This window comes from Sorex fumeus, unplaced genomic scaffold, assembly GCF_029834395.1.
Source record: "Sorex fumeus unplaced genomic scaffold, SorFum_2.1 ptg000218l, whole genome shotgun sequence".
Taxonomy (NCBI): Eukaryota; Metazoa; Chordata; class Mammalia; order Eulipotyphla; family Soricidae; genus Sorex; species Sorex fumeus.
In genome coordinates this window covers 2181932-2205414 of record NW_026606275.1, presented here as the reverse complement: position 1 = coordinate 2205414, position 23483 = coordinate 2181932, and the positions used below count along the sequence as shown (strand labels likewise).

Genomic DNA, 23483 nt, shown 5'->3' with positions numbered 1-23483 from the left:
GGGCCGGCCTGCTGGACTCTGCACCCGAGTGAGAGGTCGGAATGGGCTGAGGGACTCGGGCTGTGGTGCAGGCAGGGGCCCCAGAGGCCTCGCTCATCCACCTTCTTTTCATTTTTTTTTTTTAAATCAAGGTATCGAGATTTACAAACCCCCACAGCCGAGCTTCAGGCGCTCAGAGCCCAGCTCCGGCCCCGCCTGTCCCCAGGCCTCCCGGCGGGCACCTGCAGCCCCGCGGCCGCGCTCAGGCGTCCGGCTTCCCCGGCTGCTGTTTGTGGTGGAGACGCACACCCCACACCCCCACGCCCCGCGTGCTCCGGGGCCCTGGACCCCCGATCCCAACCCCCGAACCCGCCCCTCCCCGCCGTTCCGTCTTGCTCCGGGCTTCGCTCTTTCCCTCTGTCCTCTCCCTGGGTTCTGGGAACGGGCCATCGAGTCAGCCTCCCTTAAATGCCGCTCATTCCCGTGTGCAGTTACCCTCGAGACGGCAGATAAGCGAGAGCCTGGGGAGCTGATGCATGTTCTAGTGCCCGAGTCTCACGGGCCCTTCGAGAAGGGGCCGGGCAGGGCCCCCCCGAGGGCAGGCTCCAGGCCGCAGGGGGGACCAGGTCTCGGGTCACTGCACCTGGCGGCAGGCTAGTGATGCCTCCATGCGGAAACGCTAGGACGGGTTTACTCTGAGCCCAGCGGGAAGCCCCAGAATTCGGGCCCGCCCGGCCGCCCTCTGGGTGCAGCTTAGCGCCTGGCGATGCAGAAGCCACACAGGCCAGGCCGAGTCCTTGTGGGGTGCCGAGCACCCCTGCACACTCACGGAGCATCTTTGGAATGAAAGGAAAAGAGCATTTCCCCGCGGAGCCAGAGAGACGCCAGACCTGGGCTGGGGCCGCTGCACGCACAGGCGGGCGCCCACCCACCCCGAGTGACCCGGCGTCCTTGCAAACGGGAGCAGCCACCATGGTCGGGGTGCAGGGTGAGGGGAGCGGATGGGAAGGGGCGTCCCTACGGCAGCTAGAGCTGCCTCCGCCCAGGGTCCCCCCCCCCGCCCCCCGCTGCATCCCGTGCCGGGGGCTGAGTGCAAGTTCTCTGCCGTTGGCAGGATGCGGGCGCCTCCTCTATGCGTCTGGGGGTCGGTCATGCGGGGGGCCACAGTCCTCCTCGGCCCCCCTGGTGCCCTCTCAGAGGGGATGAACAGAGAGATGGGGGTTAGGGCACTTGCCTTGCACACAGCCCACCCTGGTACCACACCCAGAGCACTGCCAGGAGTAAGTCCTGAGTAGAACGGGTGTGGCCCCCAAACTAATAAGCCCCCCAAAGCACGCTGCTCTGTGTCCCGGCCGAGGCCTGGCCTTTCCAGTGCTGGCTGGCCTTCCTGGCTCCTGTCCCCTGCCGGGTGGCCACAACAGCAGGCTCAGGGTACAGAGACAGTCTGTACCCCCTGCCCCCTGGCTAGCCGGCGTCCCCCACTGCGCCCACCTCAGTGCCTGAACAGCCCCGTGGGACCCCGCAGGCCACGGAGCGACATGCTACGACACGCTTCCTGTGGCGGGCAGCAAAGGGACACCCTAGGCTACTCGACTGAAATAAGCCACACTCTGCCCGGGAATGCTGGCCCCCACGAGGCAGGGGGCACGCCCGAGTGAGAGCCATGCGGGCGGCGCAGGCTAGCGGCACGGGACACTCAGCGGCTTTTGGCCCAGTTACCTCTGACCCACTGGGCACTCCCTGTCTGTCCCTGGGGCACTCTGCACGCGTGATGCTCCCTGGAGTCCCTTCTCAGCACCCGGGGGTCAGTCAGCCGAGTCGACTTTCCAGGGACCCCGGGGGGCGGGTGCGGGGGGTGCTCCCAGTCTCCTCCGGGTCCGTCTCAGCGTGGCTGCCGTCGGCTCCTCCCTATGCTGCTCCCTTCGGGCCCGGGCAGAGACTTGCCTGCGGCCCTGCACGCCCTCCCCCAGCCAGCATCTACCGAGTCTTATCGCCTCCTGCCAGCGGCCACGGGCAGGCCCAGCACACGAAGACAAACCGTGCAGGTACGCCCCGCCCGCCCACCCGCGCTGCCTCTGTACCCTCACAGTGGCTCCTGCCCCTGGCACGGCTCCGGCTATGCCACGGACCCCTGCGGGAGCCTGCCCTGCCTTGCCGGGACGAGCCCCAAGCACGCAGCTTGTTTGCCTGCCTTCGTGATGCCCTCGGCGGCCGGCGACCAGCCCGAGGTCAGGGCAGATAAGCTCTGCCGCTGCGGGAGCCTCTTCCCGGCCCCTGCCAGCCACGTCTCGGACAGGCCCTCGTGACCACAGCGCCCAGATGCGGGGGCGCCCCTGCGCCCTGACCACCCGACCCAGGATGCACGGGGGTCCCCTGCGCCCTGACCGCCTTGACCCAGACGCACAGGGCCATTTCAGCTTCCGCCCCCCCACAGCACTCCACGTCACTCTGACCCTTCGAAACTCAGCTCTCAGGGGCCTCTTCTGCACTGTCCATCTAGCCAGGGCCCCTCCCTCACTCCTGGTGGGAGCCCGGCCCACCCTAGTGCACACAACACCGACAATGCCTGGGAAGTGCTCTCACGACCAGCCTTTCCCGCAGGTGTCTGTGCAGGAGCGAGCAGGAGAAACCCAACCCCACCGACACGCCGAGGCCGAGCTGACCCGGCTGGCCACGGCCCTTCACCACCCACTGCCAAGGTTCGTGCTGCAGCAGCGTTCGGGCAGGGCTTCCCCTCTATCCTCGAAGCCCAAGTGACGTCTGTTCATGACCGGGAGCCCTGGCCGGGCCATAACGAGGTTCCTGCCCGCCGGCGACTCGGGGGTGCTTGGGAGGAGCCTGGTCTCAAGGCGGCCACGTTTATCTCCCCTCTGTCTGCGCCAAGAGTGTTGACGCCCCGATCGGCCGGCCCAACGTTGCTCTCGTGCTTGTCTCCCCAGAACTGAACGCTTCCACCAACTGGCGTTAGCCCGATGTCTCGTTCTGTCTTCTCGGACAAGGGGAGATGCTCTGGGAGGGACTAGCAGGGTCCTGGCACTGGCCTGAGCCCAGCTGGGCAGGGAGGGTGGCGGGAGGGGGAGGGCGGCTGTCGCCCTGGGTCTGGCCTGGCTCGGGTCTGGGCCCAGAGACAAGTTAACCATTAGCAGAGGCCTCCCACTGCACACGCCCGGGCCCGGGGTGCTGACGCTGGCAGCCTCGTGGAGAGCCGCTGTCAGCTCGAGGAGGACACAGTGCAAGGCCAAGCCCCCCAGAGCCCCCCCGCCAGAGCCCCCCTGCCCGGCCCTAGCTGTGAAACTGCCACAGGGAAGACGTCACTGGCCGAGCCTCCGACCCAGAGTCTGGCGGGAGTGGGGCGGCCGCGGATTCCTGCGCGTCTGCTCTCACAGCGGCTCTTCTCTCCCCCACCCCGGGGACCCAGGGGCCCTAAGTGGGGACCCCCAGGGCTCTGCGAGACTCAGTTTGAAAAACAATTCTGCAGAGGGTGGGGCAGAGGCCGGGAGTCAGAGCAAGGTGTGCAGGACCCGGAGATGGCCACCTTGGGGCTCACAGGGCCTGCCGGGCTCAAGTTCCAGATCTTTCTATGAGCTCCCCTCCCCCCGCCTGCCAGCACGCTCGGTGTCACCGAGGCCCTGCCCGGCCTGGGAAGGCCTCCAAATGCCCCACATCTGAGAACATCAGAGAGCAAAATATTTGCTGTTACTTCATATGACTTGGAGGCGCGCCTATCTTGGCCGGTTCCAAATAAAATGGGCACGTGTGCAAGTCAGACGCTGCCTGGGGTCGGCGGGGCCGTGCTCCCCGCCCCGAACGCTGAGCCGGAGGCAGGTGGCGAGGCCTGGCAGTGCCGCCCACCCCCGGCCCCTGACTGCCCTGGCAGGCCCCGCATCCGGCCCCGAGCCAGACCCTCGCGCTTCTTCCCTCGGGATGGCCGAGAGCAGGGCGGGAGAGGCCGGCTGGGAGGAGGGCGCCTCCTGCACTCTCTGGGCCCCTAACAGCCGGCTCAGCCTCTAGCCTCAGAGCCCGGTGCTGACCGCCGCCTGGCCGTGTCCCTCGCCGGGGCAGGTGCTCCAGGGCTTCTGCCTTCGCCTCCCGGGCGGGTCTGCAGGGGGGAAACTGCTCCCTGAGAAACCCACCCCCACGCCCGGCCAGTCCCACTCAGGGGAGAACCAAAATTCTTTGGAATTCTGCCTAAAGAGAGCCAGGAGTTAAGTCCAGAGCGCTGCCGGGTGTCACCGGAAAACGAAAGGTTACAATGAGACGGGGGCTGGGGGCAGTTCTGGCCGCGGCCCAGGGGCTAGACGCGAGGCCCTGAGTCCCACCCCAGGAACTCCAGCCTCCCCCCACCCCCCGCAGTGCCGGGGGTTCCAAGGGAGAAAGACGAAACAGGATGAGAAAACCGCTTGCCCAGGGAGAGCCTGAGCGAACAGCTCTGCAGACCAGCACTCCTGGCCCTGGCCTCGGCCCCGCTGGGGGTTCCCCCAACAGAAACCTAAACTCCAGACCAAAAGAGCCACTTCCCCCAGACCGTAGGTAAGCGCCCATTCCTGCCGGGCCGGCCCCTCCTGGTGCCCCCACGAGCACAGGAACTGGGTGTGGAGGGCAAGAGTGGGCAAGGGGTGGCGCTGGGAAGGCCCAGGGACTGTGGGTTCTGGCCACGTCGGCGTTTACAGGAAACGCTACCCCTGGCAAACACAATCTGCTTCCCAGAAGCAAACTGGGGGAAACGTGGAAGCCTGTGGACTCACGAGAGACCATCGGAAACGTCTCCAGTCCACTGGCCAGCTTCCTCTCTCTAGCCCACTGGTCAGTTCTCTCTCTCTCTCTCTCTCTCTCTCTCCCCCCCCCCACTGGCCAGCTCTCTCTCCAGCCCACCGGGCAGGCCCTCATGTCTGAAGACCCCTCAACGCCCTCTGCCCAGTTTTGATGCAGGGCTGAAATGGGCCCCCAGGGCCCCCGGGAGACCCTCACGATGGAGGACGCAGAAGGAGCCGCGGGCCCTGGGGAGCGTCTGGACCCCCTGGGGGTGTCACGGCCAGTCGCTCCCGCATGTCCTTAGCTCTGGGCGGGTTCTGCCAGGCCATGTGCCTCCATCCCGTGTGGGGCTTCCAGTCGGCTCCATGAGGGGGAGGAGCCGTCGGCCGAGTCCAGGCCCAGGGCACAGAGGCGGCCGGGAAGGTGGGACGCCAGAAGGAAGCGCCAAGCAACCTGCTCAGGCCCAACCGGCAGCCATGGGCTCCGCAGGGACCCCCAAGCAGGGCCTCTGAAGCCCCCAGCAAAGCTCGGGAGTCGGACTGGGGTGGGGGTGAGGGGAGACAGAGCCCACGAGAGAGGGACTAAAGAAACACCCGTGTGTGGAGTTAGAGAAGTCTCCTTGCGACACACTCATTTGTGAAGTCTGAAACAATGTAACAGGAGGCTGACACTTAAGGACAGCAGATACAAGGGACAGAAGATTGCTCCCTAGCTGGAAGCCTGCCTCGTGAGCAAAGGGGAGAAGGCAACTGGGGTAGAGAAGGGATCGCTAAGAAAAGGATGGCTTGAGGGATGGGTCGGGACGGGAGATGTGTGCTGAAAGTGGATAAAGGACCAAACACGATAACCTCTCAGGGTCTGTGTTGCAAACCATAATGCCCAAAAGTAGAGAGAGAGTATGGGGAATCATGTCTGCCATGGAGGCAGAGGGAGGGTGGGAAGGGGGGATATTGGTGGTGGGGGATGGGCACTGGTGGAGGGATGGGTGTTTGATCATTGTGCGATTGTAACCCAAACATGAGAGCTTGTAACTATCTCACGGTGATTCAATACAATTTAAAAGAAAAAAAAGAAAAGTCTCCCCGAGGGCAAGTCCGGGCTTCCCGCTGCCTTATATTACATGGCAGTGCCCAGGGGCTCTGGCGTTGGGCCTGCTCCCGCCCTCCGTGCTGGCCTGGCCCTCTGTCTGGGGCTTCCTGACAAGACACAGCTGCCTTCCCGACCGCGTGGCACAGGCCCCTCAGAAGAGGAACCCATCGCCCCTGAGACAGGCTTGAGCCCTCGGTCAGGGGTTCTGGGCCTCTGGGCCTCTGGTTCCTCTGGCCCACCCAGCGTCTGTCCCTTTTGGTTGCTGCCCGTGTGTGGGCACGGCGGCCCACCCAAACCCACCGGCCCTGCCTTCCCAGGGCTCTCCCGGGTGCCCGGCGGTCAGGAGTCAGGGCAGAGGCTGATCGTTGTGAATTTATGTTCTAATGACTCACCATGGCTCCGTGAGGGGCCTGAGGAGACCAAGGCTTAAAGGGGAGCGTATTTCCCTGGGACGGGCTGGCGACAAACCCCTCAGTTGCCCGCACTGGCCACCCCTGGGCTCCGGAGCAGGAAAAACGCCCCAAGTCAGCAGCTGTGGGCTGACCGAGAGTCACCCAGCGGCGGCCGGGCTGCAGAGAGCCTGGCTCTCACCCCTCTCCCCCCACCACGGCCCTGCCCAGACAGGGTGCCACGCCCACATGAGCTCCTGGTCCGGGAGGCCCCTCAAGCATCGCCGAGTTGGCTGAGGGCCTGTGGGCTGGAGGAGAAGCCATCAGCAGCATTAAAGATGCATCGTCCAATAATCGATGCCCCAGGCCAAGGAGCCTCCAGCTGGCCAGCCTTGAGCGCTTGTTTTCAGCGAAACAGATTCCCGGGGACCTGAGGGGCAACACCACAAACACTCCCAGGTGGCAAGTCAGACGCAGCCTGTCTCCCTCACGGGGGGCTTCTCTCCTCTCTGGGCCCCAGAGGGGGGCACCGCTCCCGGCCCAGCACACGCCCTTCCCCCCACCCTCCTCCTCCCCCCAGCACGACGGCCGCCTTTTTCGTTCCGTCAGGGTCTGGTCTGGCAGGGCTGGGGTGCGGGCCGGAGAGGAGTCATGCCACGTCGGGGGTCGAACCCAGGGCCCCGTGCAGGTCGGCCACATGATCTGGGCAGCGCCCAGTCACTCCTCACCCCCTCAGCGCTTCCGTCATCCCTCACTCAGCCGCCTCACCTGCAGAGTTCAAACACCTGGGCGGGTTCCCAGGGTGACTCGTGACCTGCTGGGCCTGAACCCTGACGTGCCACACCTTGCGTGACATCGAACCTGGGAACACTCGCTGCGCCGGGTTGTTGGGTCATTATTTATTTTTTTCACTACTGTTCAATTCACGTTCCTAAGCTTGGGAAACAGCCGTTATTAATCACACCCCGCGGTGCTTCAGATGCAAAGTCTGTTTATGGCAATACCGACACTCGGGAGATGGGCCACAGACCACTGGGCACAGGACAAGCTGCGGTGGGGAGGACGATGTCCAGAGCATGGACGGCCAGGAGGGAGGCCGGGGTGCCAGGCCCCACCCAGGCGGGCGGCAAGGAGCAGAACCGCACCCAAGGCCGAGAGATACAGTCCCGGATCCAGCCCGGCCCCCACCTGCCTCTGGAAATAAGGTTTTGCTGGCACACAGCCACACGGCTCACGGACGTGTCCCTGCCAACACACACCTAGCACAGGCCCTTGCCGAGCACTGGGGGGCCGCCGGGGGCTGGGGTTACACAGTTCTGTGCCCCGGAGAAAAAAAACCACGCAGTCCCCCAGGCCGTGTGCCCCCACGGTGGCGGTGCAGAGAAACGCGCCTTCCCCAGAGAAGGGCCCCAGCACCAGGTGGCAGGAGCCCATCTGTACGCCCCCAGCAGGGAGTTCGGCCCGGACCGGGTGGACAGTGGCTGGGAGGCTCTTCAGGGGGCGCCTCGTCCCGCCTCATCCACCGTCCACCATTGTCCTCCCTCCCCGGGACAGGCGCGGCTGGTGTACGGACTGTCCTCTCAAGGCCCCCAGGACGCCCAGGATCTTCGGAGGCTCCGGCAGCCCTCGGCCACCACAGCCCATGGCCAGCAAGAAGACCGATCGTGACCTTTGCGGTACCAAGGCCACTTTCCGTGGCCACTGTGGCCGCTGACCCGGCAGGCATGGGCCGGGGAGAGGGACCTCTAACTGTCCACCAAGCTCCGAAGCCGAGCCACTATGCATGGGCAACTGTGCCCCCAGACGGCCGGCCACTGACAACCCCTCACTGGCCGCACCCCGAGAACCGGGGCCCATGAGACACCTGCCTGCAGGGAAGGCCCACAGGTGCCGCGTGACCACCGGCCGGCCCGACACCCACAACGCCCGGTTGGGGCAAACCTTCCTCGGCCGTGGCCCGTCGCAGAGTCCCCGTGGCGTTGGGAGTACTTACGCAGCGCGTACAGGGTCAGAATGATCCCGGCCAGGCAGAAGCCCTCGAAGAACCGGAGCGTGCTGAACATGGTCACGTTCACGGACAGCGCCACGGTCAGGCCGAAGAGCAGGATGAAGATGACAGAGCAGAGCAGCACGGGCCGCCGGCCCACCCTGCGCAGAGACACGCGTGAGGCCCCTGCCCGCCTGCGGGGCACACGCAGCCCCTGCCCAGCCGAGATGAGAGCGGGACGGGCCCAGGTCTGGGGGGATTCGAGACAAGTCAGCCTCCCCGAGCCCACACACGGCCCTCAGCTCCGGGGGGCTGTCGCCCTCCAGCCAGGCTTGGGGTGGGGGGACGTGAGCACTCGCTGGGGTGCAGGGAGGGGGGGGGGGCGCGGGGAGATGCGACCAGCAGGGGGCGCCGTGCTCCCAGGTGTGGCCGGGAGGGAGCACCTAAGCCCCGTCCCACCCTGAGAGGGGCTTGTCCAAAGCCAGGCCGGTCACCACGTGGGTGAGTCAGCCGGGCCCGGAGGCCGTCAGCATTCTTGGGACAAGCACCTGTGGGAAAGCAGATGCCCGGGAAGGGCCCATGGAGAGGGGCAGTGACCGCTGCCAGGGAGAGCCTGGGGCGGGCCTTGCCCACAACTGGGCGAGGCTGAGGACAGGACAGGTGCCTGCCAAGAAAGCGTTAAAGGAGGAGCAGGCCTAGCTTCCTGGAGGAGGAGCAGCAGGGGTGGCTTCCTGGAGGAGGAGGAGCAGGCCTGACTTCCTGGAGGAGCAGGCCTGGTTCCAGAGCCTTTGGGGGTGGGGGTGGGGGCAGGCTTGGGTGTTCACCCATCATCCCCAGGAGGTCACAGCACCGAGGGCCAGGCCTGGCTCCGAGCCATCAGCCCCCCACTCCTGGGCAAGGTCCCCCAGGCCCCCAGACCCCGCCCCATTCGGAGGCCTCAGGAAGCCCCGCGTTGGGCTGTTTGACTTGCGGAAATGATCCCCCGTTTCCTGCGCCAGCCAGCGTGGTCGCTCGGGGCCCCTGGGGGACACATGGGGGCCCCTGCAGCTGTGACATGCCCACGACACAAGACGCGGGCTGCCCGTCCGGGTGGGGACCCCCAAACTAACATGGGACAGTGCGGAAAGGACACGTGGGGACCTGAGGCGTGTCCTTGAGCCCCTGACCTGCGGCTCACGCCTGTGCCCGGCCCGGAGTGGCACCAGGTCCCGGGCAGCGTGGGCGGGACGGACGCGGCCCTGGGCCCGGTGCTCCCTCCACAAGCAGCCAGGAGCGGCCTGCGGGCGCTTCCCCGGGAAGGGGGCAGCTTGGAGCAGAGGCTACTCAGGGGCTTCCCTGGGCATCTGCGGACACGGACGCGGCTCCCAGACCCTGGACTGGACCCTCCTGCCGGCCAGGGAGGCTCCCGGGAGGCTCTCACGGGGAAGTATTCAGGTTGCAGTAAGAGTAGGTGGGAAGGTGTCTGGCCCTGCACGTGGTCCCCTCGGTCCCCTAGGAGTGAGCCCTGAGCACAGAGCCGGGAGTCAGCCCTAGCACTGCTGAGTGTGGCCCCTGAAGCCCCTCAAAGGATGGGAGATCGCCAGGGGTGCACCCCCACCCACACCCTCCACACCCAGCAGACCCCCCGTTGGTGGGAGGGGGGAGCAGCCGCCCCTCAGGGCCACATTTTACGAGTTCGAGTGTCTAGGCCACGGTGGCGAGTTCGAATTCTCTGGTGTGTGTGTGGGGGGCGGTGCTGGGGTGTCTCTGGGGGGGCCCAGGCTGAGTCACTGGATGTGGGATTCTCCGGGAGGGGGCGGGAGCGGCAGGCACTCACCAGTCGGCGATGCAGCCGGTGACCAGATAGCCGAAGATCAAGCCCACCAGCAGGGAGAACTTGGCGATGTGGACCTTCCATGCGTTCTCACACACCAGGTCCCACTGTGGAGGCAGATGGAGACAGGTCAGAGACCGAGATGGACAGGACTCATCACAGGGGGGTCGGCTGCGGCTGGGTGAGGGCACGGGGTACACGAGCCCAGAAGACCCCCGGGATCTGGCCTCGGAGGGGGTCCACGTTCCTGTGCAGGGTCAAGGGAGGTCGGGAGGATGGTCGCGTGGACAGAGGACTGTCCTGCTCCCAGCCCCTGGCCCGTGGCCGCACACCGGGACCCCCATGCTAGGTGGGAGAAGGCCACCTTTGAGTTTCCACCTGCCAGACGCCCACCCTCCTGCCCAGTGCTCGGGCGAGATGCAGGGGTCTGTCTGCCGACGCTCGGGTCCTTCCTTCCAGCAAGCCCCCCGCCCCAGAGCAAGGCCAGGGCAGTGGATAGGCCCCGCCACTGCCCGCCGCCCGCTTGCCTGACCTCCTCCAAGCCATCCTGGGACCCCCCAACCCACCCAGCCCAGCCTGGGCTCCCCTGCACGCAGGCCTTGTCCCAGAAGGTGGGGTGGGGGCCGGGGCTGGGCGCGGGGTGTGGCCACTGCAGTCTCATCCCTGGGCGTACTGGACGGGGGTTACCTACCCCACCCGCAGCCTGAGCCACACCTGGCCAGTTCCCTGTTGCCCCCCAGGGAGGACAGTCTTGGGTCCCAGCTGTTCAGTCTGAGAACCACTGACCGCCCCACCCCACCCTGCCCCTTGCATGCCCCCAGCTTCTTCTTTCTCAATTTTTTTTTTCCTTTTTGGCTCACGCCCGGAGATGCTCAGGGGCTACTCCTGGCTCTGCGCTCAGGAACTGGTGGTGCTCGGGGGAAACCATATGAGATGCCAGGAATCGAACCCGGGTTGGCCCGTGTGCAAGGCAAACGCCCTCCCCGCTGTGCTATCGCTCCAGCCCCCGGCTTCTTTCTTATCTTTTTCCAACTGAGGCCACGTGGGTGCGTCAGAGCGTAAACATCTCTAAGTTTCAGGGGTGCGGTGTCACCACCACACGCTCCCACCCGGAGTGCCACTCACAGGGACCCCTCCCTGCCCCCCACCCACCACCACTGCAGGAGCCCAAGCGGAGCTGGGCGGGGTCAGGACCCCTTCTTCCCCGCGGACAGGACTGCCGACGGGCTCAGCCATCACGAACAGCAGTAACGGTCTGGAGACCTGTGCAAACACGCACGAAGGAGCGGACCACCTCTGGCCAGTGGCCCCTCGCGGGCCGGGGAACACAGACCCCCGCACTGGTCAGCCCACACTCAAGCATGAGCCACCGGGGTCCACACAGCGGTGTCGCCGTGTTGAATCAACAGGGAGGGAATGGAAACACGTCCGAGCCTGCCGGGGAGAGGAGGGCAGGAGCCGTGGCCAGCTGCGTGGGCCACTCTCGGGCCGCAGGAACATGCCACACAGCGCAGTGCGGTCACGGGCACGGCACACGCGCGAGTGAAAGGGGAGGAGGCGGCCACACTCCTGGAGCCGCGCCTGGAAACACGGGGGCAGGCGGATCGCTTCCAGGACAGGACGCCGGCCAGCCCCGGCCTTTCCAGGTGCCGGCCTGGCTCTGTGCGCAGCTGCCCCTCCTCCCGCCGGCCGGGGTCAGGACCGCGCGTCCTCCAGCTGCCGTGGCCTCGAAGCCTCCCCGACACCTCCAGGGCCCTGGCGAGCCCGTCCAGCACCTGTGCCGGTCGCGGCGATGCCCCACCCTGGGCTGCGGCCGGGGCAAGGCGTCCCGGGAGGCGTGTTTGTGGAGGAGACGCCCTGCCAGGGACACAGCGTGCCACATGGGTGGGCAGGAGACACGGGGTCTGAGCCACCGTCGGCAGCCCGGCACCCGGCCACCTGCGCGGCCACCAGCCTCCGGGGCTGCGTCCTCGCCCTCAGCGCTGAGGAGGGGAGGCAGGTGGACAGACCCAGGGGCAGGCAGAGGAGGGGTGGGGCCAGACCCCCAGCACACCCCCACCCCCACCCCCGCACTTGGAGCTCAGGCAGCAGCGCTGAGTCAAACTGGCGGGGCCAGCAGGCGCCCCGAGATAAGGCCCCCTGGACAGACACAAGTCCCGCCCTGATGGAACATTCCTCAGCGTGGGGGGCAGGGCCGGTGTCTACTGGGTTGGGGCTTCTTGTTTGACTGCCGGTCTCTCTCTCTCTCTCTCTCTCTCTCACACACACACACACACACACACGTAAACACACACATGCACACACATGCACATAAACACACAAGCACACATATGCACACACACGGATACACACGCACACACAGACACGTGCACATGCAGATGCACACACATCACACACACGCACACACCTGCAGACACATGCACACATGCCTGGAGAAACGCAGTCAGTCTCGACATGGAGTTATCTGCATGGGAACCTGAGAGGCGGGAGGCAGCTGTGAGCACAGCCACCAGGGGGAGGAGAAGGTAATTAAGACCAGGCCTCCTGTGGGGGGGCATCCCTCCCTCCCCGCCCCAGGTCACAGCCTCCCCTCTGAAATGCAGTTCTAGAACGTTCGACCTCCCCGTTCCACGTGCAAACGGCCACCCCACACTCCTGCGCTCCATCCGCCCTCGGGACCCCGTTTTGGGATTCACGGTGGAGCTGGCACACGGCCCCCTCGCTGTGGAGGTGCAGCTCGGGCGAACGCGGGGGCCGGCCCACCCAGATGTGGTTCCCAGCGGCCAGCACGGGGCACACGCGAGTCTGACCCCCACACAGTGCTCGGGATGACCAGAGCGAGGTGCCGGCCAACCCACACCGGGCAGGATGGCCACGTGCTGGCCAGACCTGGCCGGCCAGCCGGGCCAGGAGGTGCTGACATGTGATTGCTGAGGCTGACCTGAGCGCTGACCTCGGGACTTCCCAGCCCTGCGGGCCACGGGGCGTCTGTGGGAAGCCCCAGCCCCCGCTGCCCCGTGCCCTGCAGTCCAAGGCTCCCCCCACACCCCACACCCGCACGGCAAACTGAAGGGCCCGTCCAGGCCCTGGGAGCCTGCCTGGAGGAGCGGCCTCCGCGCCCACCCACACGCCGGCAGCTGGCCCTCCCCTGGAGGCCACAGACACACGGCCAGCAGGTTCAGCAAGATCCTGGAAGCGTCACCGTCTGCTGCCCTGTGTCCCGGCCTGCTCAGGGTTTCGAGGGACCTTGGGAAGGGATCCGGGTTCTAGGCTCCGCGTGTGGTCTGTTTAAAGAGTAAGGAGGCGGGGGAGATGGGACGGGCCCAAGCGCTACTTATGGTCCCCGAGCACTGCCGGGAGCAACCGCTGGGCACAGAACACTCGGGGCACGTCCTGAGCACGGCCGGGCATGGTTCACTTTCCCCCTGGCACCCCCATCCCGGGAGGCAGAGGCTCCGGCAAATCTCATGAACCGTTTTCCTGTCAGTTTAAGAGTCTGTTAAAAGACGAGGAACAAAATTCACAGTATCGTCGCGGTCTCGTGGAGAAATACTCATCCAGGAAATCCGTAAAAGTTCTAAAGGAGACGGAAAACAAACGGGAGGAAGGGAAACTCTCCTCCAGAGAACAGGGCGCGGAGAAACGGAAAGGAAACCGAGGATGCAGCCGCGAGAGGGGAAGGAACCCCACGGGTGGGAATCGGGGGGAAGAAGCCCCCCAAGGAAAACACCGCCAGACCCTCAGCACACGTGACTACGCCGCCTGGTACTCATTAAGATTCTTGCTGAGAGCGTCTTAGGCATCAACAGTGTCACAGACATGAAGGACAGAGATGGACATTCATCAGCTACGGCGTGTGGGATGGGAATACGCCACCCCCCGCCCCAACACAGTGTCCTGGCATAAAACCGAGGTCTACACTGCAGGCAAACGGGAGCCACAGAGGCAGAGAAACAAGACCTGGCAAGTTCCCGTCTCTGCACATCTCAGAAATGCCAAAATGCCCAACACCCCACTCGGGAAGTTTCCTGGCCTTAACGAGGAGGAAGGGCCCGGGAGGGACACGCGGGCTACTCTGCCCGCAGGGGCCTGGACTTGGTCCTGGGCACTGCACCAGCAGGAGCAAAGAAACCCCCCGAGCACTGCCCGGGCGACCCCAGAACCAAAAAAAAAAAAAGCGAAAGTCAGCACCAGGAAGGCGTGCGAGGGAGCGACCTCCCTTCCACTCACATCCCGAGGAAGCCCCGTGCCCCCTGCCCACCAATCTGTTCATCGCCGTGAAGGTGGCACGCTCGTCCCAGCACTATCTGGGACTTCCTCCTCCCTCTGCCCCTGAACGCACAAGACGGCGAGCTCTGCCTTCCTGCTTCTCTGGCCTGCATGTTTTGACCCTCTGACCCATGTCTTCCCAGGACCCGGGTCTCAGACCCCCGCGGAGAAGAGGGATAACCCAGTTGTTGACGCCGCGCCTGCTCTCGGCCGCTCCTCCGATGGCACGGGGGGCGGGGGGGCCGCCCTCAGCCGCTGATGCAGTTTGGAAGTGATTTTTGGTCACTGGGGTTCTAAAATCGCCTCTCGTCGCCTAATTCCCACGTCCCCGCCCCACGCGGGCGGGCTGTGCGTGTCAGGTGACGAGGCCGGCGTGGAAAGGGTCAGGCTGCAGTGCTGAGTCAGCACCCACAGCGCCCGCACAGATCACGCTCCCGCCAGAGCTGGACGGGCACCAGGCGGCACCGGCGGAAGGAACGGCCAGCGCAGAACGCCAGGCGACGCCAGGCCCCCGTGGCCACAAGGCCCAGGGTCTTGCTCTCCAAAGTGACTTTTTTGGCTGGTGTGTGTGACATCCCAAGGAGCTGAGGGAAATAAGGGGTGAGGCCTGGGCGCTGCGTATGGGCAGACGCCACGATTCCGGAAGGATCCAGGGGTCCGTGTCACGACACTGGGTGGTGTGTACCCCCTCCCTTCCTTCCTTTCTTCTTTCCTTCCCTCCCTCTCTCCCTCGCTCCTTCCCTCCTTTCTTCCTTTTCTCCCTCCCTCCCTCCCTCCCTCCCTCCCTTCCTTCCTTCCTTCCTTCCTTCCTTCCTTCCTTCCCTCCCTCCCTTCCCTCTCTCCCTCCCTCCTTCCTTCCCTCCCTTCCTTTTCTTCCCTCCCTCCATTCCCCTCCCACCTTCTTCCCTCCCTCCCTTCCTCTCTTCCTTCCCTCCATCCCCTTCCCTCCTTCCCTCCTTCCTTCTGTCCCTCCCTCCCTTTCTCCTTCCTTCCTTCCCTCTCTCCCTCCTTTTTCCTTTCTTCTCGCCACATTGAGAGGTGCCCAGGGCTTCCTCCTGGCTCTGTGCTCAGGGATCACTCCTGGCAGCCTTGGGGGACCATATGGGGTCCCGGGATTAAACCCGGGTCACAGCATGCAAGGCAAGCGCCCTCCCACTGCACTATCCCTCAGGCGGCTGAGGCCTTTCGATGCCAGAAATCCACTTCGACATCATCGGGTCCTCGAGAACGCCCACGGCTGCTCGGTGACCCCGGGCAGAGGCCTCTGGAACTTGGAGAATGTGTGACAGGGCTGTCTGCTGAGTCACAAACCAGACAGCCACTCGTGGAGACAAATGGAGAGGGACCAGGAGGGAGCTCAGGTCAGTGCGAGCGTGTGCTTGGCTGGCCTCCGGCCCGGGTCCAAGCCTGACACCTCACACGCCCCCGCGCTCTGGCCGATGACCCACGGAGCACTGACCTCAACTTGAGTCTTTTTCTTCTCATTTCACACTTTTCTCCACTTTCCCCAACTTTCTGCCGTTTATCTATAAAGCTTAGTGTGAGACTAAACAAAACTAATAGAGAATTAGAATGTGCCGCGGCAGGAGGTGGGTGAGATGATCCTGAGTTTAAATCCGGAATCGTGAGGGGCCGGAGAGGGAGCGCCCAGGGCTCACGATCCCTCAGCCCTGCCAGGAGCCAGCCCTGAGCACAGAGCCAGGAGTCAGCCCTGAGCACAGAGCCGGGAGCCAGGCCTGAGCACAGAGCTGGGAGTCAGCCCCAAGCACAGAGCCGGGAGCCAGCCCTGAGCCTAGAGCTGGAAGTAAGCCCTGAGCACAGAGCTGGGAGCCAGCCCTGAGCACAGAGTCGGGAGTCAGCCCCAAGCACAGAGCCGGGAGCCAACCCTGAGCATAGAACCAGGAGCCAGCCCTGAGCACCACAGGGGGGACCCCGAGACAGAAGTCACTGGAAGGGGCTGGGATGTGGTTCAGGTCCTGCATGTGCAAAGCCGGGGTTGACCCCCAGGACCACGCGGACTCCGCCCCCACCCCTGCACCACCGGGCGAGGCCTTAAAACCTTCATGGAATTGAAATTTCCTTTCATCTTGTCCAGAACGTGCATCTTAATAGGGGTCACACCTAGCAGTGTGTGTGGGAGACGGGCAGGACATCCAGCCGGTTCCCAACCCCAAAGCCAGGGCCAACTCTACCCCAGGCCACGGATCATTTTACCACGAATCTAAACTCTCAGGCCTAAAGGAGGCTGGTTTGGAAAGTGGCTGGGAGCAGAGGGGATCTTTAGAAGCTGGAATGGACTGAAGTTAGTGCTCATTAAAAAAGGCACAATAGGATGGGAGAAGCATGCTGAAAGTAGACCAAACATGACTATCACCCGTTGCCTCTTTTGCAAACCACAACACCCAAAAGGAGAGAGAGAACAAAAGGGAATGCCCTGCCACAGAGGTAGGGTGGGATGGGGGGAGGGGGAGAGGGAGGGATACTGGGACTGGTGGTGGTGGAGAATGGGCACTGGTGGAGGGATGGGTACTCGATCATTGTATAACTGAAACCCAAGCACAAAAATGTGTAAGTCTACAACTGTACCTCATGGTGTTTCACTAATAAAAATTTAAGAAGAAGAAAAAAAAAGAAAAAAGGCATAATAGGAACTGGAGCGATAGCACAGCAGGGAGGGCATTTGCCTCACACGAGGCTGACCCGGGTTCGATTCCAGTATCCCATAGGGTCCCCCGAGCACCGCCAGGAGTAATTCCTGAGTGCAGAGCCAGGAGTAACCCCTGAGCATTGCCGGGTCAGCACAGTGGGGAGGACATTTGCCTTGCATGAGGCTGACCCAGGTTCGATTCCCAACATCCCATATGGTCCCCCAAGCACCGCCAGGAGTAAATCCTGAGTGCAGAGCCAGGAGGAACCCCTGTGCATCGCTGGCTGTGACCCAAAAAGAAAAATAAAGATGCAATAAAAGGCTTTTTATTGGGAAATAACTGAAAACTTTCCCCAAGCTTCACGGCAATGGAGATCCCGCGTCAGGGCCTTACAGAAGTGCCCAGGTTTCCTGATCTCGTCAGCTCTGGGCAGGGCACGGGCCAGCGTGCAGCTGACATTCCGGCCCAGATGCTGACACACGCCGAGGCGGGGCAAGTGTGCCCCTACCCTGCCCCCCTCACAGGCGCCCCTGCAGCCTCTTGGGAGTCAAGGTCATGGGTCACAGAACTGTCAGCCCCTCGCATCTTAGCGGTCACCGAAACACGAAGACACGCAGAGAGGCTCACCTGCACAGCCGCACACGCGCACACACAGGCACACATACACACACACACACACACACACACACACACACACACACACACAGGGCTCCCAGCAGAGAGAGAGGCAGCGCCTGAAGCCAGCTGCCGCCCCGCCCGGCCCCAGACTGAAGCCTTTCAAGCGGGCTTTCCCTTTCCTAAAAGACGCTATTGAAATTCAAGATACACTGCAGGTTTTGAAAACCCCGAATTACTCGGTTTTTTTTTCACCGCTCAGCTCAGCCTCCGTTGCCCACAGCAGCCAACGCCACTGCCAACTGGGTTGGCACCTCGCGAGCTGCCTGAAACGACACGGGGCCCGCCGGCCAGGGACGCGCGGAGGGAGACCTTGCAAACTCTCCGTTTTTCATGAACTGCTACTCAGAGAGCCCCTCGACAGCTTCCTCCAGAAAGGAGGAGACCCACCCCCGCCCCGGGGGGCTGATCCCGCTGGATGCCGCTACCGCAGGAAGGAAGAGCCCTGTTCCCAGGCCCAGCCTGAGTTCCGTTTCTCACACTTCACCTTGACATACTCTGGAGCGAGCGCTAGTCTCGTGGCCACCCTGCCTCCCACCATGCATCACCTGGGCACGTCTTCCTTCCTCCCCCCCCCCCCCAGGCGGAATAGAAACTCGGGTGCTTTGTTCGCCAACAGGGGGGCTTCCCGCATCCACGGAATTGGACCATTGTTTTTTCCGTTTTGGGTCACACCTGGCGATGCACAGGGGTTACTCCTGGCGGTGCTCAGGGGACCCTATCGGAGGCTGGGAATCGAACCCGGGTCGGCTGCATGCAAGGCAAACACCCTCCCCGCTGTACTACTGCTCCAGCCCCGGAATTGGACCGTTTTTAGAGATTTGAGAGATTTGAACACACACGTGTGCGCACCCACATGAATGCACACACATGCACACACAGGCATATGCACACACGTGCACACCTCTTCCTCAGGGAGTTAATGCGGCGGGGCTGACCCGGGGTCTCTGAGGGGTTTTTGTTTCCCCCTCACTTTCTCTGAAAGGGCAGACAGCCCGCAGCTGAGCTCTGCACCCCGACTCGGGCCATTTGGGGAAGTGGGCGCCGTGCTCCGCGGGGCGGCTGAGATTCTAACTTCCTACCAACCCTGTCCTCACGGGTCCTCCCCCCATTCCGCAACCCGGACTGTCCTCGAGGACCTTGGGGCCCCGCGGAAGGGAAGTGAGGAGCAGAGCGTGGGGCCCAGGCGGTGGCCGGCCAGCGCGTGCAGGAGAAACCCCACCTGGCCGCTGGCTTGAAAGAGGGCTCAGGGGTCGCTCCTGGCCGGCCTCACAGCACATCTCCGGGCACTGCCCGCGGCTTGGCAGCCGGGCGCTGGGCAGCGGCCAGTCACGGGGATTTCTGCTGGAAGGCTCAGGAACAGGAGATCCACTGCGGGACGGGGGCGGGAGGAAAAGCACCTTTCCCAGGCCGAAAACAGCCTCCCTGCCCTCCCGGGCAGCCTGACGCAGCCTTTCCAGAGCCGCGAGGCGCCCGCCCGGCGCCCTGAGTCACCTCCTGCCCCTCCCCCCCCAGCCACGTGCTCCAGGCCGACCCGGCCACACCAAGGCGCCCTGTGCTTGGCCGCCAGCTCCTTCACCGACTGCTGGGGCGCTGGCGCCCACCCCATTCTCCTACACTGTGACCCACTTAGAGACCAGCCTTCCTCCACGACTGGCTACTTTGTTTCTTAGTTTGTTTCAAGGAGCTCCACGCTGTGAACCACCTTTAGTAAGAGAAGGCCAGAGTGATACAAAGTGTCCCAGTCGGACCTTGGACAGTGGAACCCCTGCAGTCCCTTTGGGTGGGGGGCTTTCTCCCTCCCACTCTCTGCGAGGCCCTCGGGTCATCCTGTGTCTGGATAGACCAGGGGCTGCCTCGCCTCTCGCTGGCCTGGGGGGGGGGGGGGCGGGGAGGGGTTGCCAATTTGCCTGTTTTGTCAATAAAGTTTTATTGGCACGCGGCCCCTGACATTCACCTAGGTCCTGTCTCTCCCTGCCGGGCACCAACCTGCCTACAGGCTCTGGGAGTGACCGCTGCCCATGTGCCAAACTGGGAAATAGCTGCTCTCCACGGTCGCCCAGCCCAGCAAGAGACCACGGTCCTAAGGTGAGGGAGCCGCATGGGGGTGCCTTCACTTCCCTGCAGTTCCCTGGCACCTGAGAACCTCTGGGCAGGGGACACAAAAGCACCCTCCAGAGCTCCTGGGCCTGCTGTCACCTCCCCCCACCCCAGTGATGTCCTCAAACACGACTCAAATGACCCAGACACGACCATGCCCAGAATGTTAGTTTCTAAACAGCTGCCAAACTCCCGGGGAAAAAAAGACCCTCCTCATTTTACTAGGCAAGCCCGTGGGACCGCAGACACGAGATTCTTAAAAACAACAAGCGATTCTCTCTCGCACTGGAACAACTCAGTTCCACCGAGGCAGTGGTGTCAGAGGAGGAGGAAAGTGACCTGGCTGCCTGGACACCACGGGGGGAGCAGCACAGGATGGTCAGCCAAGGCCCCCACAGACGGGGAAACTCGGGCTGAGACCGCAGCGGTGGACGCAAACTCAGCCTTCGCGGAGAAGCCCCCGAAGCCCCATGGCGACGCGTGCTGGCAGCCAGGGCTGCAGAGAGAGAGAGGGGCGCCCCCCCAGCCCCTCGAGTGCAGGCGATTTCACGGTCAGGGAGGTACCAAGTGACGTGTACGGTGCTGCAATGGCCCGTGCCATGGGCCGGCCGCCCGTCCCCTATGTCAGCCGGAGGGGTCCGGGTGCAGCCCCCCCATCTGAACACTGAGGCTCCAGGCCGATCCTGGCTGCTCGGGGCAGAGCGGGCAGCTGGGCCTGGCCCTGTGGCCCCCGCAGTCGGGAACGCCTCCTTTTCTGCTGGGACACTGGCAAGTCCCCGCCAGGCAGGTGAGCCTCTGACCCTTGGCCTTGTGGTCCTTCTGCCTGTCAACTGTTCCCTGGTGTCCCTGACCCCAATAAGGGCTGAAAGGAAAAAAAAAACAGAAACCAACAACTCAACATCTGTTCTGTTCTTACGCCACAGGCGGCGGGTCTCAGGGCTTCCTCCTGGCTCTGCGCTCAGCGATCGCTCCTGGCGGGGCCGCGGGGAACACATCGGGGGCTGGGGTGGGTGGGAACCCAGGTCAGCTGCAGGCAGGCAAGCGCCCCACCCACTGAACTACCCCCCCACAGCCCCAACTCAACCTTTGAACTGAGCCCAACTTCTCAGCTGCCTGTCAAGACTCATCTTTTTTTTTTTTTCTCCCTCCTTTTTCTTTTTATGACAGGTGAATCACAGGCGCTGAGAAGCAAAACCAGTTTTTCTTCCTGTTTCAACACAGTCCTGGAAGAACTGTGCATGCCTGAAGAACATGCATGCCGTTCTGCGAAATGGTCTCTGGAAACAGGCTGGGCTTGGCTGTGGCTTTCTCTTAGGGTTCTGGCTTTTGTCGGGGCTGGTTCTGACACCCTCGGAAAGCCCGGCAGCCAATGTCGCCCCGGGTCACGTTTGCCGCTGACACGGCCGACACCAGGCGGGAGACCCCACAGCCACACGCGCGTGGGACCTCCCTGCGGCCACGTCTCCGAGGGCAGGGAGGGGCCTGGACTGGAGAAAACTCCCTCTGCCCCCCTGGGGAGGTGGGGGGGACACCTGGGCTGCGGGTCTGGGTTCCCGCCCCCGGGCTTCGAGTCTGCCCCTCTGGGCACCATGGGAAACTGGGTTAGTCACCTTCCTCTCGCAGCCACCGTTGCAACACTGCTGAGCCAAGAGCCCTGGAACCCGTCGTCGGGGCGTGTTACGAGCCCAAAATAACAGAGGAGGTGTTGGGGCAGCGCCTGGCGGGGACTGCTGGGGCCTCAGGAAAGCAGGAGGACGGGGTCAGGAGATGGACCCCAGCTGCCGGGTCCCCGTTGCCCCCAGCACAGGCCGCTTCTCGGGCGTGTGCTCTCGGTGGACAGGGCCACAGAGAAGGGGACGTCTGAGGGAGGAACGCCTTCGGGGGAATGCCCTGTGTTGGGGACACAGAGGCCGGCAGCCGGGCCCAGGGCTCCTTCCCCAGACCCTGGCATGCAGCGTCTTATGCCCCCGACCTCTGTGGGGCTGTGGTCTTGTCCCGTTCATTCATTTATTCATTCATTCATTCACTCACGCGTTCTTTGCTCCCAAGGGGCAGGCATGAGGGGCCCAACTCAGCTCTTGTGGGCGCGCCCCCCACCCCCAGCTGACTGCTAATCTCCTGAGGACAGCGGGTGTGACCGGGTGATCTTTCGGGAGCAGGGTGGCCGCGCCCTGCTGCCCTGCTGCCGGGTGGCACTGATCTCCCGGGGAGGGGGAGGGGCGGGTGATGCCGGTTCATGGACAGCTGCTTCTCCAGCTCCTGCAGTGCCAATAAAACTCCGGCGTCCTTCAGCTGGACGGAGGCCGTCCCGGCAGGCAGGACGGGGCAGGCGGGGGTGGGGTGAGAAGTGGGTGACAGTGCGGGGCAGGGCAGCTGCAGGGTCACCCGGGGGCACCCCCAGGTGCGCGGGGACTTCACGCCTCAGTCTTCCTCCCCCTCCAGGAATCGACCAGCGGTTTCCAGCCCGCAATGCTGACCTCCGACCAGGGGCCCCGTGTCTGGGGTCTGGGGGAGGGGGCTCGTGGACTTGGAATCTGGGCCCTTGAGAACTGGCTGGGAGCCATAAAGGGAGCACGAGAACCGGCGTCTCCTTCTCCTTCCTGCAGGCCACTGGCAAACCCAGGACTTACTCTGTTTCTGTGGGTGCGTGTGTGAGCGTGCATGTGCGTGTGTGTGCATGTGTGTGCATGTGTGCATGTGTACTGCATGTGTGTGTGCGCACACATGTGTGTGTGCAGAGGTGTGACACCCAGCTGTGCTCAGGGATCACTCCCGGCAGTGCTCCAGGACCCCCTAGGGTGCTGGGGGTGGACCCCTGCCGACAACTGCAGGCCAGCGTCCTCCCCACTGGACCCCCTCTCTCTCTCAGCCCCCAGGCCCTGACTTCTCTCCCGCACTGAGGTGGGTGCTGGCAGGGACAGGCTGTGGAGAGACCCCAGGACCGCTGCCCGGGGCCCAGGTTCCCAGGGCCTCGCACAGTACTCACCGGGTGGGGCCCCTCCCCACCCCCCCAGGCAGAGAGGAAGCGAGAGGGACGTGGCATCAGCACACAGCAGTCCCAGGGGCTCGGCTCCGACCCCCCTCACTCAGCAGCTGAGCCGCTGCCGGGAAGGGTGCCAGGAGGAAGCTGTGGGGGAAGCCGGCTGCAGCCGGGCCGGCCCCACACCACCGCGAGCACGAGGCCTGGGGTTGGATCCTGGCGGCCGCCCACGTGCAGCCAGCGCGGGCCCCGCAGGACTGGTCTGATGCACATGCGTGAGCACCGAGGGGAGGTGCCACCCCCGGAGCGTGTGTGTAGCACCGAGCCCAGCTCGGCGCTGCCGGCGCCTTCCAGGGCAAGAGGGAGGGAGGAGGACACTTTCGGGGGGTTGTTTGGGGGCCGTAGCGGGTGGTGCTCGGAGCTTCTGCCTGGCTCAGGGTCGCTCCCGGCAGTGCTGGGGGGAAGCGGGGGCCAGAGGGGTCGGCCGTCTGTCCCTGAGGCTCAGGCCTGGGGCTCCCCCCTCCCCTGAGCTGCCGGGTGCCTGAGAAGGAGGGTGCTGTAAAGGGGCCACCTGGGCGCCTCACGAGGGCCCGGCACCAGGAGGCAGAGGTGGGGGGCACGCCTGGGGGGGGGCGGCAGAAGAGAAAGGAGAGAGACCACAGGCCCTGGTCCCGGGTCTCACCCAACACCCACGTCCCCTCCGTCCCGGGTCTCACCCCGACACTCGCGTTCCCACCGTCCTGGCCCGAGCTTCTCGCTGAGGGTGGACAGGCCTGGGGCCCAGCAGAGCCACCACCTCCCA

At 64.3% G+C, this 23483-nt stretch overlaps 1 protein-coding gene across 3 annotated transcripts in view; it reads right to left on the bottom strand.

The window, feature by feature from the left end:
• SLC22A23 (solute carrier family 22 member 23) overlaps positions 1-23483 on the bottom strand; it is a 75103-nt gene that overhangs the window by 38743 nt on the left and 12877 nt on the right. For all 3 annotated transcript variants that reach the window (XM_056108477.1, XM_056108478.1, XM_056108479.1), the window contains exons 2-3: positions 10013-10116; positions 8203-8357 (exon numbers count right to left, since the gene is read on the bottom strand). In XM_056108477.1, coding sequence (XP_055964452.1) covers positions 8203-8357; positions 10013-10116 — 259 coding nt within the window. The remainder of the gene's footprint in view (positions 1-8202; positions 8358-10012; positions 10117-23483) is intronic.